This window comes from Choloepus didactylus, chromosome 6 (genome assembly GCF_015220235.1).
Source record: "Choloepus didactylus isolate mChoDid1 chromosome 6, mChoDid1.pri, whole genome shotgun sequence".
Lineage (NCBI taxonomy): Eukaryota > Metazoa > Chordata > Mammalia > Pilosa > Megalonychidae > Choloepus > Choloepus didactylus.
Window position 1 is genome coordinate 84,078,829 of NC_051312.1, and position 14,288 is coordinate 84,093,116.

The 14,288-nt window shown below is 40.8% G+C and overlaps 1 protein-coding gene across 1 annotated transcript; it reads left to right on the forward strand.

Annotated features, from left to right (window-relative positions):
* The first annotated feature begins 4,215 nt into the window (after positions 1 to 4,215).
* Positions 4,216 to 5,193, forward strand: LOC119537184 (olfactory receptor 51I2-like). The gene has a single exon (XM_037839744.1). The coding sequence runs from the start codon at positions 4,216 to 4,218 to the stop codon at positions 5,191 to 5,193; it is 978 nt and encodes a 325-aa protein (XP_037695672.1).
* Positions 5,194 to 14,288: the final 9,095 nt, after the last annotated feature.

The window sequence follows — 14,288 nt, forward strand, 5'->3', positions numbered from 1 at the left end:
GGTGAGATTGAAACAGGATCCAGAGGCCACTGTTTGGAAACAAATGTTCACTTAAGATCCTTCTGCAGTCCAGCCCGAGGACCTTCTCATGTATTCAATTTAGTTCACTTTATCTGGATAAAAGGAGGCCCCTGAGGATGGAGCATCCCAGCAAGGAAAATTCCCTAGGTTGGAAGACACCACAGCTCTGAGGGTAAAATAAACAAAGAGCTGTCTGCTCCCATTCAGCTCTCTCTCTCTCTCTCTCTCTCTCTCTCTCTCTCTCTCTCTCTCTCTCTCTCTCTCTCTCTTTCTCTTTTAGGGTCCTTTACTGCCTCCTTTCAGGTTACTCAATACATATTTTCCATCGAACAGAATGGAGTTTTCACAATGTCACATGGGGAATAGACAGAGTAGACGGAGTTGCTCCACCAATTTGAATAGTCTTGGGAGTCAAGGAGGGAGTGGTGGGAAATGACACTGCTGAATCTAAAACTCCAAAGGGGCCAAAACTGTTCTCTGTGAGTCCAAGTGACAGAGCTGAGCACACTGAGGAGCCCAGTAAAAGGGAAAGACTGTCATGTCCAGCAAAATCTCATGCAGATGTGTTAGGATGGAATGGGCTGGCCCTTGAGTCCAGAGAGATGATGTGTCTAGCCCTCCCCTCTACTTCAAGATCAGTTGCTCAAATACCTGACCTCTGATACACCTCCCCATCTGAACATGGACACCCCTCACGTTTCCCATTGCCCAGGAAAAAACTAAGCGAAGCATCTCCTCTGGGGCCTGTGGCCCAGGCATCCCTAGGGAGAGGCAACTCACCAAGGCATCCTGCCAGTGCTATAAAGACAATACCTCAGCTGCAGAGTCCTCCTGGGTTCCCACAGGAGGTGGAGGAGTGGACCAGCCTTGGACAGCAAGCACTGTGAGTACCTTGGGGTCCCCACACAACCCCTTGTATACTATTTAAAAGGGTGGGGGCCTGGATAACAGGTCTAAGATGCCCTCTCTGCCATTTGCTGCCACGTGGAGGAGCCAATGCTCTTTGTGAAGAGCAGATGTGAGAAGCAGAACAAAAGAAAAAGGAAGCTTGGACTTCCATAAATAATAGGTCTATGCCCACAGATAAGAGAGAGGGAGCAAAGGAATCTACTTTCCTATTGCAGGGATTTCCCAATTCAAATAGTGATTCAGGATCCCAGACTGTGTGTCCCCACAGATGAGCACTCTCGTTTCTCTAAAGTAGGGCAACTGTACAGGATATCACGCAGTCCCATGCCAGCTAGCATTCCAGGAGTGATCTGAGTGTTTGCTTAATGTCTCAACACTCACTATAAGATTCCCAAATGGGAAAGGAGAGGAAGCATAATAGATTTACCCTTCTGCTACCAGGCAACTCAACTTTCCCAGACACACAATCACAGGCTCACAGAATCCTACAGCATGAAAATGGGAATGATTTAAAGACCATCCACATTTTTCCTACTTCCCCAAGGGAGAGTTAAAATTTTTAAATAGCTATGTCCTGGAGACAAAAACAGAAGATGAAATCTGGCTTTAAGTTACTTAAATAATGCTTTCTGAGTTCATGTGAACCATGAAACAAGACAAATGGGCATTTTAGTAGAAGAATAAATCAAACAAAGCAACAACAACAAGAAAAACCTTTCTTTTTCTACACAGAATGCCTCCCCAATGCAAGGCCCCTCATAACATTGTGATATTAAGTACATGAAAAGGGATGGAAAGACCATCATCAGGAGACAAGGGGGAAATTAGCTTGACTCTGCAAGAGTTGTTCCCAATTTTTGGCAACTTCTCTTAAAGGTACTCTATAATTTTTTTCTTATGACTTCTCAGCTTCTTGTAATATTTAACTGAATTTAGCCTTTGGACTCTTCTATCTTAGTGAGGAGCAGTAAATCAGGCAAGTACTCAGAATTACATAGAAACTACATACAAACTAGCAAACAAGGACAAATTCTGAGACAAGGGATAGGTTTATGAGTCACTTGATAATAGATAAAGCAATGCAGGATGAAAGGAAAGGAGCTGTGACATTAATTCCACGGACACTTTATCCTCAGATTCCTGCAAGTTAGAGAGGAAATCACCCTCTATGCTGATTAAAGCTGCCAGTGACAAAGTGACTATTTCCTGGATTGACCCTGAGTAAACTCGAGTGAGATTGAATAAAACTAAGTATTAATTTCATTAACATGGAGGAGCCATGGGTCTTGAAGGTATAAATAATACATAGTATGAGTTATGCATATGACAGTTGGGGATACTATATTTAGGGCTGGAGTGGAAGAGAGTAATATTTTTGGAAAAGATTCATTCCTTTCTTCATTCACTTAGTCATTCATTGATTGTTTCATCAAAAAAAAAATGTGTTCAGCTTCTATATAAGGACAAGATTTATAAATCATCAAAATCAGAAAAATGAGATTGGGGTTTCTGAAAAAAAAAGTCACAAAGACTAACAAAAAGAAAAGCAGCTGTGGGGAGATAATTAGCACAAGAAAAGTCAAATGGCCTTAAAAACAAACAAACCAAAAAAAAATGAAAGGTTCACAATTGGGACTAAATGGAAGATTTTTAGAGAAATAGAAAGGGACTTAACCTGCAGAACCTCAAATAATGTCACCATGGAACATCAGAAGTAAAGAAGGTTTTCCAAGAAATCTGACCTAACCAATCCCATACTTCAGTGAGCCCCAGAATCCAGTATGGCCCATAGCCAATTCAGGCAGCCTGAGAGAGTTAAAAGCATTTGAATCCAAACAATCCTAAATTTGAATTTTTACTCCGTCACTCCCGCCCAGAGGAACTCCCTAAATCTCTCTCTTCCAATTTTTCTGTTGTTGTTGATTGTTTAATCATTATTATGGTTATTATTACTATTATTTGTAAAAAGGAGACCATAATACCTAACCCACGAGATATTATTTACAAACTACAAACCAAAAGGAGAAGAATCTAGAATCTGGTACATCAGAGACATTCAGTAATTGATAAATTATTAAATTAAATTGCCCATTATCAGACACTGAAATTAGTGACATTACTAAGACAGCAGATTAAAGGAGCCTACATTTATGTCTTTGCTTCCTGCTTTCAGTGATGTCTGTGGAAATTCTAACTTTGGGAAGAGACTTCAAAGTCCTTGGCACTGCAGCTGCAGCTCTTTCAATTATAGCAGTAGACGCCAATGCTGAGCATTCTACAGGGAGGCACAGTCCCAGGGTAAACCAAGATGTCAAAATAGGTGCTCTAAGGGGGGAACAAGATGTTTTGGCTGGTATTCTAAAGGTTGTGGGGAATGTTGAGTGAATGGAGGAAGGTAGTGTTTCCTTTGGGGAAATTTGGGGTTTGGATTGCAAGGGCATCCAGTGACCCAAGATGATATTCTCAGGCAAGGCATAGAAGGACCCTAAACATTTGAGAGTTCTCAGTGGCCTGGCAAGGATCAATTTGGCCTCCTGTACCAAAATTCTTTTAGTACAGGTTCCTATGTTCAGCCTGAGACTTTATCATTATTGGGACTTGATTAAAAGACAATATCCTAGGACTTGTATTCAACTTCTCCATATCCAGAAAAAAAGGTCTTGGGTTTAAGAGCTGGTTAGTTGGGAAAGTCATCATTTTCTCTTCCTTTGATAGGTTCAGTAATTCCACTACTTTCACCTTAGCCAAGATATTTCCCTTCTCTGTCCATCATGCAAGGTAATGAAGAGAATCCAAAGAGAGAATAAATGTGAAAGCACTTAGAGTCTCGCAAAATGCAATATCAATGGAATAAAAATAATGATGATAATGATGATAGTGAGCATTTATAGGGTACTTTACATTTTAGAAGAGTATTCACAAACATCATCTCATATAATAAAGGCACTGACTGGTAGAATGGAAATATTAAAGAATTTATAGTTGTTTGTAAACAACTTTACTTTATAACCTTCTTAGTCATTTATTTTCTGGTAATCGTGGAGAAGTTAAGCTAAAATTTCCCACACAGTCTGAGTTTCCTTTAGGTACCTATGAGCTAAAGTATGCAAATTCATGGAAGAATTAGTAATGCAGAGTTGGGGCTAGTACATGGGAAATAGTTAATGGAAAAATCCACATAGCAAAAACAAATGTCTCCCTAATACAGGTATCCTGTCAGAGTCTCTCTTGTCTGCCCAGATTGAAGAGGTCACATCCTTCTGAGAACTCCTGTGCCCTCTGAGGATGCCCCCTGCCCAGGCCTATGCCAACATCTCCTTCTTCCAGCCACCTGCTTTCCTGATGATTGGCATCCCAGGGATGGAGGCCCTTCACGGCTGGATCTCCATCCCCTTCTCCTCCATGTACACTGTGGCCCTCACGGGAAACTGCCTGATCCTCCTGGCTGTGAGGAGGACGCCCAGCCTGCACCAGCCCATGTACTACTTCCTGTCCATGCTGGCCCTCACCGACGTGGGCCTCACCTTGTCCACACTGCCCACCACCCTGGCTGTGCTCTGGTTTGACCGCCGGCTTATCGGCTTCAACGCCTGCCTGGTCCAGATGTTCTTCCTGCACTCCTGCTCTGTGGTGGAGTCGTCAGTGCTCCTGGCCATGTCGTTTGACCGCTTTGTGGCCATCTCCAACCCCCTGCGCTACGCTGCTGTCCTCACAAACAACGTCATCATCAGGATTGGGCTGGCCGTGGTGGCTCGTGCTGCCCTGTCCCTCTTCCCAGTGCCCTTTCTGCTTAAACGTCTGAACTTCTGCCCTGACAAGATCGTCCTGTCTCATTCCTTCTGTTTCCACCCTGATGTGATGAGAAGAGCCTGTGCTGACATCACCATAAACATCCTTTATGGACTCTATGTGGTTGTGTCCACTGCGGGCATAGACTCTCTGCTCATCGTCCTGTCCTACACCCTCATCCTGCATACAGTCCTGGGGCTGGCCTCTCCCCAGGAGCGCCTCCGGGCCCTCAGCACCTGTGTCTCCCATATCCTGGCTGTCTTTGTTTTCTTTATTCCAGGCATCACTGTGTCAATGATCCATCGTTTTGGGAGGCACCTGCCTCACATTGTACATGCTCTGGTTGCCTATGTGTACCTGGTGGTGCCTCCTGTGCTCAACCCCATCATCTACAGTGTCAAATCCAAGCCCATAAGGGAGGCCATGCTCAGGGTACTGAGGGGAAATGCCGTAGTTGATGGAACCACAAAATAATAACAAGGTCTGGGTATCATAAAAGGAACTGCTGTAGCCTCACAGGAACCTGCTAGACTCAGCAAAGGCTGAAAATCCCTAGTCCTTGCTGAAATGGTGTGAGGACCATCACTTCAGCATTTACTTTGTACTGGAGGCAGTGCTGAAGATTAAAGACAGAGAAATATATTAAACCTGGTCCTTTCTTTCCAGAAGCTCACAATCTAGTTCCAGGCAAAAGGCATATAAATACACAATCAGAATATAGACTAGTAAGTGCCATATAAATATGTGTGCAGCAGATTGGTAGGGAACTGCAAATGTGCAGTTGATAGACTATCCCTGGGAAGATTGCACAAGCCTCCATGGGAGAAAACCACTTTTTAACCTCACCTTGAAGAATGTACAGGATTTTTCTAGGCAAAGTAGGAATTGGGCATGAAAGAGAAAAATCTAGCAGAAACAAGAAGCAACATAAAAAAGAGCTCCAAGTCTTGAAGAAGTAAGTATGTTGTATAAAGATGACCGTTCATGCCCCTCTTTATATCTCTACATGCCCCTCTTTATATCTCTACTCTACATCTTTGTAGGTATGGTGTGACATAGGACTTAAATGGGAGTAGTGGAGGATAATGCCAAAAATGTTGGTGGTCAAACTGTGCAGGGCCACACATTTTATGCCAAGTAGTTTGGTTTGTATCTAATGCATAAAAATCATTTCTTAAATATTTTTACTATAAAATAAATCAGGAGTATGAAATACAGATTAGAAGTACCTAAGAGATATGAGCAAGACTGAGGCCAGGAAAACTAATCAGTTTATGCTCTTCTCTGGGCTCAGGGTTTTCATAGACACCATTTACTCTGCCTAGAACATTCTCACCCCCTCACTGACCAAAGATTTTAAGAGAGAATTTTGAGATGTTTGCTTCTGGGGAGCCTCTGCACTTTCAGAGGGAATATTATATGTAAATAATTGCCAAACTTTGTGGAAAGGTTCTCAGCTGAACTTGGTTAGCTTACATGGAGGTATGAGAAGTGCAATACACTGAATTAATGGAATTAAACCCTCTCATTCACTGATGGTTTTTAACTTTTTCACTTTTAGGACTTCCTAAGCCCCATTTTCCCAGAAATGATATCCTTCACCCTTCAGTGAAATACCCTGGCTGCGTAAAGAGTTCTTGTAGGCAAAAACTGGGTTACATGGGATATATGCTAATATTTGTGACTATATTCCTGCTAGAGTGTGCCTTCTTATGAGGTTGTAAGGGCATGTGGGTCTCTCTCCTGACTTCTCCCACCACTCCTCCTCCCACAGTTGTGAGGCTCAATGTCAGAAGTTCTCAGTATAAAGTGTCTGCACTGGGTAAGTGGCATCGCTTATTATTATACTGGTTAAGAACACAAGTTTTAGAGTTAGGAAAACAAACCTCATTCAAATTCTATCAAACCTGCCTCTTGTGCTTACCAGCTGTCTGGCTTGGAGCATTTTATCTTTTATATGGTCAACAAATAGGTTTTTGGTTTTGTTTTGTTTAGTTTTAGGGACTGCTGTGTGCCAAGCACTCTAAGAGGTGATGAGAATGAGAACACAATGGCACCAAAAACAGACTTGGTCCTTGCGGGATGACTACACACTAACCAAATATGAACATAAATAAGTGTAACATTGCCATGGCACTGAAGGCTATCAAGTATAGTCTCCCTCACCCCAGTGGTCTGTCAGCTCCATGAGGGAAGGGTCCTAGCCACTTCTGTTTTACACTGTATTCCCAGTGTAGGGCTTGCATATGCTTTAACAGCACTAATGTTAATAACATTAAAAATTATTTGGTGACTATATTAGTTTTCTATTGCTATATAACAAATTATCATAATAGAGCAGTTTAAAATACCCGTTTATTAGCTCACAGTTCTGTTGGTCATAAGTCAGAGTTGGCTTAGCTGGGTTCTCTGCTAAAGGTCTCATACGCTAAAATCAAGATGTCAACCAGCTGGGCTCATATCTGGAGACTCTGGGGAAAGAATCTGCTTCCAAACTCATTCAGGTTGTCAGCAGAATCTAGTTGTTTGAGGTTTTAAGACTGGAGTTTCCTTGTCCTTGCTGTTTTTCAGCCTCCCTAAGCTCCTTAAGGATATCTTCTCACATGGCACCTTCCATCTTCAAACCAGGAAGAGGGACCAGCACAAGTCCCTCTCCCACTTTGAATATCTCTAATTTCCTCTTCTGCCGTGAGCTAAAGAAAGTTTTCATGTGATTAAATCAGGCTTGCCTGGATACTATCCCTATATTAAAGTCAACTGTGCCATATACCAAAAAAGAATCACAAGAGTGATATCTCATCATATTCACAAGTTCCAGGAAATAGAGAAGGAAATTTCCATGAGACCATTTTAGAAATTCTACAAATCCTGTAACTAAATAAATGGATTAATGAATGGATGGTTTTATGAAAGTATACAATAAGGGGATCAAATCTGCTCTAGGGGATCATGAATGGCTTTAATCAGGAAGTCATAATTAAGGTGAGGTCTGAATGTTGAAAAGAAAGTAACTGGGAAAAAATAAAAATGAGTACATAGGAGAAGCCTTATCAGGCAGAAAGTACCATGTCTCCAGAGTACTTTTAGTAGAAGGGAACCCGGTGACATAAAGAAATGAAAGTCAGTGTGGCTGGAAGTCAAAGAGCCTATGGTGCAAGATAAGGCTGAGAATATAAATAAGGATCAACCAGAATGACAGGAAATAGCATTTTAAAGAGGGGTGAGAGTGGGATTGGAGGTGGGGGTGGTTTTGACATGATCACAATTGCTTTTGGAACGATCATTTTATATTGTGCTGTAGAGAACAGATTGAATTAAAGCTAGAATGAAAGCAAAGTTATCCATTAGAAAGCTACCGAAGTAGTCAAGGTGCGAATCAATGCAAACATGGGCTAGGGGAATGGTGTTGGAGATAGATATGTGTGGATTCAAAATGTATCTAAAAAGTAGGAATTATATAACTGGATTTTTAACTGAATATAAAGGCTAAGGGAACAAGAGGGAGGGGTCAGGCATGACTCCTAGGTTTGGGGCTTGCACATCAAGGTAGGTGATGGTGCTATTAACTGAAATAGGAAATATTAATAGAGGAACATAATTGGATACAGCCTGAGTTTGGTTTTGGACACTTAGAGCTTGAACTGCTTTGGAAGCATCCAAATGGCTATGATATACAAGTAGTTACAGCAACAGGTCTGGAGCTCAGAGGAATGGTCTGGTCTAGAGATAGGATTTAAAAGTCACTGAACTACAGATGGCAATGGAAGTCTTCAACTCAAGTATGATTACATAGCAATTAAAAATTGCTGCCCCTCAAGCCAGATTCTAGGACCTCTTTGCCTCTTATACATGTTTTCTCACCAGTCAGAGTAGAATGACTGTGCAAAGGAAACTGAGAAATATCCAGAGAGGTAAGAGGAAAATCAGACAGTGATGCCATAGAAGTGACAGAGAGTGTACCAAGGAAGAGGAAGTGGTCAACTGCCTTCATATTGAGAGACCAGGTAAGAAAGGACCGAAAGCTCAGACATAAAGAGGTCCTCAGTGATGACAGAAAAAGCTGTTTTGGTAAGCTTTTGATCAAGACCAAAGTTGTACTGAAATGCTGGAAGAATTAGTTGAAAGATTGGGAAATTGAGATAGCAAGTTACAGATAACTTTTCTAAGCAATATGACTAGGAAAGGAAGAGATAAAGGGGGATTATGGGATTTAGTAATGTCTATTGTTGTTGTTTTCATTGTTTTTAACATGGAAGCAACTTAAACATGATAAGTGCTAGGAATGAGTCATTTGATCCAGTGAGGTTGAATATACAAGATTGTGAAGGGACAATAATACAATGTCCCAAGGGAGATAGGAGGGGATGTGACCCCACTATTTTTTTTTTTAAGCTATGTGACCTGGTGTGATTGTGAAAGCCTTGTGGATCACACTTCTTTTATCCAGTGTATGGATGGATCAGTAGAAAAATGGGGACAAAAACTAAATGAAAAATAGGGTGGAGGGGGGAATGATTTGGGTGTTCTTTTTTACTTTTTTTAATTCTTATTTTTACTTTTTCTGGTATAAGGAAAATGTTCAAAAAATAGATTGGGGTGATGAACACACAACTATATGATGGTACTGTGAACAGTTGATTGTACACCACAGATGATTGTATGATATGTCAATATATCTCAATAAAACCAGTCTGGTGCCATATTGATTTTGAAACTTTGTAATAATGTTGCTAATGTAAGGAAATCCTCTTTCTTTGATAAATTCATATCTCAAATGTTTGCCCTGGAAGGATAAAGAACAGCCTTATCTGAGCCCCTCACTTGCCTGGTTTTACTTTCTTTAATTTTGAATCCATTTATTCAACAGCTATTTATTTTATGTTATATTTATTCAGCTAGAGTACTTTAAAAACAACAAAAATTTTCAGAGGTTTGACACAGTAGTAGTTTATTTTTCACTTATTTAACAGCCTGGTGCAAATCCAGGTGGAGGTTGCAGGTGGAAGGGTTTGTTTTGCTAGACACAATTTTTGGGACTCCAGGCTGCTGGTGACTTCCCAAGTCACACTGAGTATCAACATCTAGTGAGAAGATGGGGAAAGAACATAGAATATTGCACATGGGAGGGTTTTGTGAGACAGCACACATGACTTCCACTCACACTGGAAGTAATGGCTGACACTCAATCACATCTAACTCAAAGAAGACAAAAAGGCCTAGCAGTGTGTTCAGAATGGAGAAGAGTCTGGTTTGGTGAATAGCAGCCAGTGCCTGTTATAAGCACTTACCATGGTGCTTATAACTTTGCTAAGTTCAGGGGAGTTGGTGATGAACAGAGACAGAAGCAGTCTGTGCCCTTATGGGTTACAGTCTAGCAACAAATACAGGTATTAAATAAGCATTTCCAAACATGATGAATATTACAAAAGGGAGAACAAAGTGTGGTGCTTCGGGAGTACCTATCAGTGAACCTGATCCTGTCCAAGGAATCCAAGATGGCATTCCTGAGGAAAAACAAATAGAGATGTGAAAGAGGAGTAGGTAAAATCAGGGAAGAGTCCAGGTAAAAGTATTCCAAGCAAATAGACGAGCAGGAGTTAATGTGCAGACATCAGAGAAATGTGGCAAGTTTGAGGAGCTATAATAACTCCAATGGAAACCGAACATAGAAAGTAAAGAAGAGGAGAAGTGCAATCAGATCATGAAGGTGGGCAAGGGCAAACTGATGGAAGGCTGCGTGGATCCTCTTAAATATTTGGCACCTTTTCCTAAAAGCAATGGGAGGGAATGGAAGGGTCCTATATAGGAGGGTGATTGATGCTGGAGAAAAACAGTGGGTTCTCTGCCCGATGTGCATAATAGCTAATCCTGACACCAGGGTTTCAAAGAGAGAAAGAGTTTATTGCTAAGCACAAGGCAGGAAATCAGGTGGCCTATCAGCCTAAAAATCTGTCTCCCTGAGACTAAAAATTTCAGAGTTTTTATAGATTCAAACCAGGAGGGATGGAGTTGTTCCCACTAAAATAATAAGTATGAACAGGGCTGCCACTAGGCTATAATAAACATTACAATAGTAAGTATACACAAGGCTGAGACCAGGCTGGAATAACCATTACAATACAAAGTATAAACAAGGGTGAGACTAGTTGAGTTTCAGTAATTTCTGTTATTGACTTCTGCCTATTCTACAATATAGAAAGAAAACATCTATATTATGATACAGTAATTGTAATCATCCACTAAATCCTAATTTCTCCATTACATATATAATAAGATTTGCATTTTAAGCATATCCCTCTAATGGTACTGTGAAGAATGGATTAGATGGGCAGGTGTGGAAACAAGAAGCCCCTTAGGAGGTTGTGGCATTTTTTCAGGCTTGAAAATTGTGGTTTACACTATGTTAAAATGAAGTAGGCATTTGCCATTCCTTTTGGCCAATGAGTAGCTCTGAACATTCTTCAGATACTTGGAGAATTCCTAACTTTATTTATAAGTCAGGAGAGGATAAGCTCAGTTAGAGTAATGAATAAATGCTCAAATCACAATATCCTAACACCATAAATATTAATTTCTTACTTATGCAGAATTTAACTCACATCAGGCAGCTCTTCTGAGCTGCTCTCCTCCAAGCAGAGAGCTGAGGCCTCCTCTGTCATGTGACTCCAACATTGTGTAATACTTTGCTTCTAGCCAGCCTCTCCTAAGGGAGATGATGAATGATCACATAAAGGTTTAGGGGTGAGGTCCTAATGCACATCATTTCTTCCCACATTCCTTTTGATATAACCCATGCACTTTGCCCCACCTTTACTGAAAGACTGAAATTTATCTTTGTGTGTGTTTGGGAAAAAGAAGTGTTACCTGTGAGCCTTGAGACAATCTCTGATACAACTTAAGAAAGCCAGGCTCCCTTTAAGAAGATAAATATTAGCTTTTTCAGTTTTCTGAGAAACTCATGCTCAGGTGTATTCATATGACATAAGCCCCGAGAATCTCAGAGCCAAAGAAGCTGGTACTGCATTAGAATCATTCCAGTAAGGATGTCATAGGCTCTATTCAGTTTCTAGAAGCAGCATAAATAAGGGATCTGGCATTAATGTCTGGTGCTCAAATTTGTGGTGTTGGCAGTATAATTTGATGTCTGTGCTCAGCAGAGGTGGTGGTGAATCTCCACTGGGCCGGGAAATGACCCTCTGGCAATTAGTTACTATTGTATATGGTGTGTGTGTGTGTGTGTGTGTGTGTGTGTGTGTGTGTGTGTGTGTGTGTGTGTTGGGGTGTAGATGCTCTGGAGAGTAACATGGTGGGTTAATAGACAGAAACTCTAGAAGTAGATAGAAATATCCCTTTTTCATAAGGTCCATTGAAATTGGGCAGGGTTCTCTAAGTCCTGTTAAATTATAGTAGCTTATAGATCGTATGATCAAGTTGTATGTTTCTCTCTGTATAGCTGCCTGCTGATATCCCCTCAACTTTAGTAAAATCTTTTACACTTTACAGCCTGATAAGCATTGATATGTATAATTACAGGAAATTTCCACCCTTGGACTGGATGCTAGAGGAAAGACTTTCCACCTGGATTCCATCAGTAAATTAGAGATCTCCAAGTGGAAGGATTTTGTTTTCGAGGCTTGTGTCCCTTCTATTCTTCTCCATATAGAGATACTCCTTGTAATGGCAACCTTAAAAGGTATTATTACTTGGAAGAAACTTCCATCTCCCATGGAATGGCTCTTTGAAATTCAGGTATTATGTAGGAGTCTGCCTTCTGAATCTATGAATATATCAGCATTGGAGGAAAGAGATATAGTAATAATAATAATAACAACTCTCTTTTATTGAGTGCATACCATATGTCAGGCATAGGCTGCTATACCTGATATGAACTCCTTCTCCTTGAACTCATCTAAGTTAACTTGAGGAGGATATTTTTTATGAGATCAGGCAGGATAAACTACTCCTAATTTTTTCATCTCCCAGAGCATGAAGCTAAGAAGGGATCTCCTCTCTGAAGAAGAGGCTAACTTCCCTGAAATCAGGCTTCTCCACTGAGGCATTGCTCTGCAGCAGCATGAAATGGGGTCAGCAAACATTTTCTGTAAAGGGCAGATGATAAATATTTTAGGCTTTGCAGGCCACTCAATATTTGTCTTAATTATTCAACTCTGTCATTGTATCATGAAAGCAGCATAGACAATGAGCATGGCTATGTTCTAATGAAGCATTATTTATGAACACTGGGATTTTAATCTCAAATAATTTTCATGTATCACAAAATATTATTATTCTTCTGATTTTTTTCAACCATTTAAAAAATATAAAACCATTCTTAGCTTATGGGCAAGCTGAAAGTGGCAAGTCATATTTGGACCACAGGTTATAATTTGCAAAGCTTTGGCATAAAAGGTGGTCATTTAAAAACAGAGTCCTTAACTTGGGCAAGTCGTGGGTCTTGAAGCAGCTTGTGGCAATCTGTGAGACCCAAAGACAAGAATCACCTTTTCTCTATTATCTAGAGGGGTTGGGTATTGGCTAGATAATTGAGTCTGGGTCTCACTTCTGCCAGTTTGCAGATATGAGAATCTAAGAAAAATCATTGCCTGGGTGTTGGGGATTGAATCATGTCCCCCACAAAATACATGTTCAGGTCCCACCCCTGGTTCTGTGGGTATGGACCCATCATAAATAAGATCTCTTCCAAGTGTTTCTTCGGTTAAGGAGTGGCCCAGCTGAACCAGGTTGGGCTTTAGTCTGAATTATTGGAATCCTTCAGAAGTAGAGGGAAACTCAGATGGAGGGAGAAGCCACAGGGAGCAACCAGAAGCTGGAAGTCAGCTGAACCCAGAGGAAAAAGGAGAAGTCATTGCCATGTTCACTGCCAGGTGATGAAAGCCAAGGAGCCCAAAATACTGCTGACAGCCAGAATACCAACCCTTGGAGGAAGCAAGCCTCCTAGGCTCTGAAGCCATGAACCAATAAATTCCTGTTGTAAAGTGAATCCATTTAATTATATTTGTTTTAACAGTCAGGAAACTAAACACTATATATCTGGATAAAAGGGTTAGAAAGAGGAAAGACATTCAGACTAATGGGGGAGAAAGTCATAGTTCTCTCATTTCACTTAATTGTTCATTCTGCACAAATTTGTTCATTAGTTATACTCTAAGAGAATTTAAACTGAGTACTAGAGCACAGATGAGCCAGATGTGATCCTTGGCTTCCAGGGGTTCACAATCTAGGGGCAGAAATAGGAACTTCAATATATAATACAATGCAGCATTGTAAGAGCAAAGATAGAGATAAGTACCTAGTGTTGTGGGAACACTGAATAAAGTAAAGCCTAATCCCGCTGTGGGACTTGGAAGAAGCATCCATAGCAGAACGTGGTCTTGAAAAATGAATATAAGGCAGAGAGAGCAGTATGCACAAAAGAATAGGGTAATAAAAAAGAAAGTGTGTTAGAGGGATGATGATGAATTGGGAATGCTACATTAAGTGGTTTTAGGGGGATTGGTGGGAAATAAGAAAAAAAGGTATGATGAAACCATATTATACAGGACATTGCA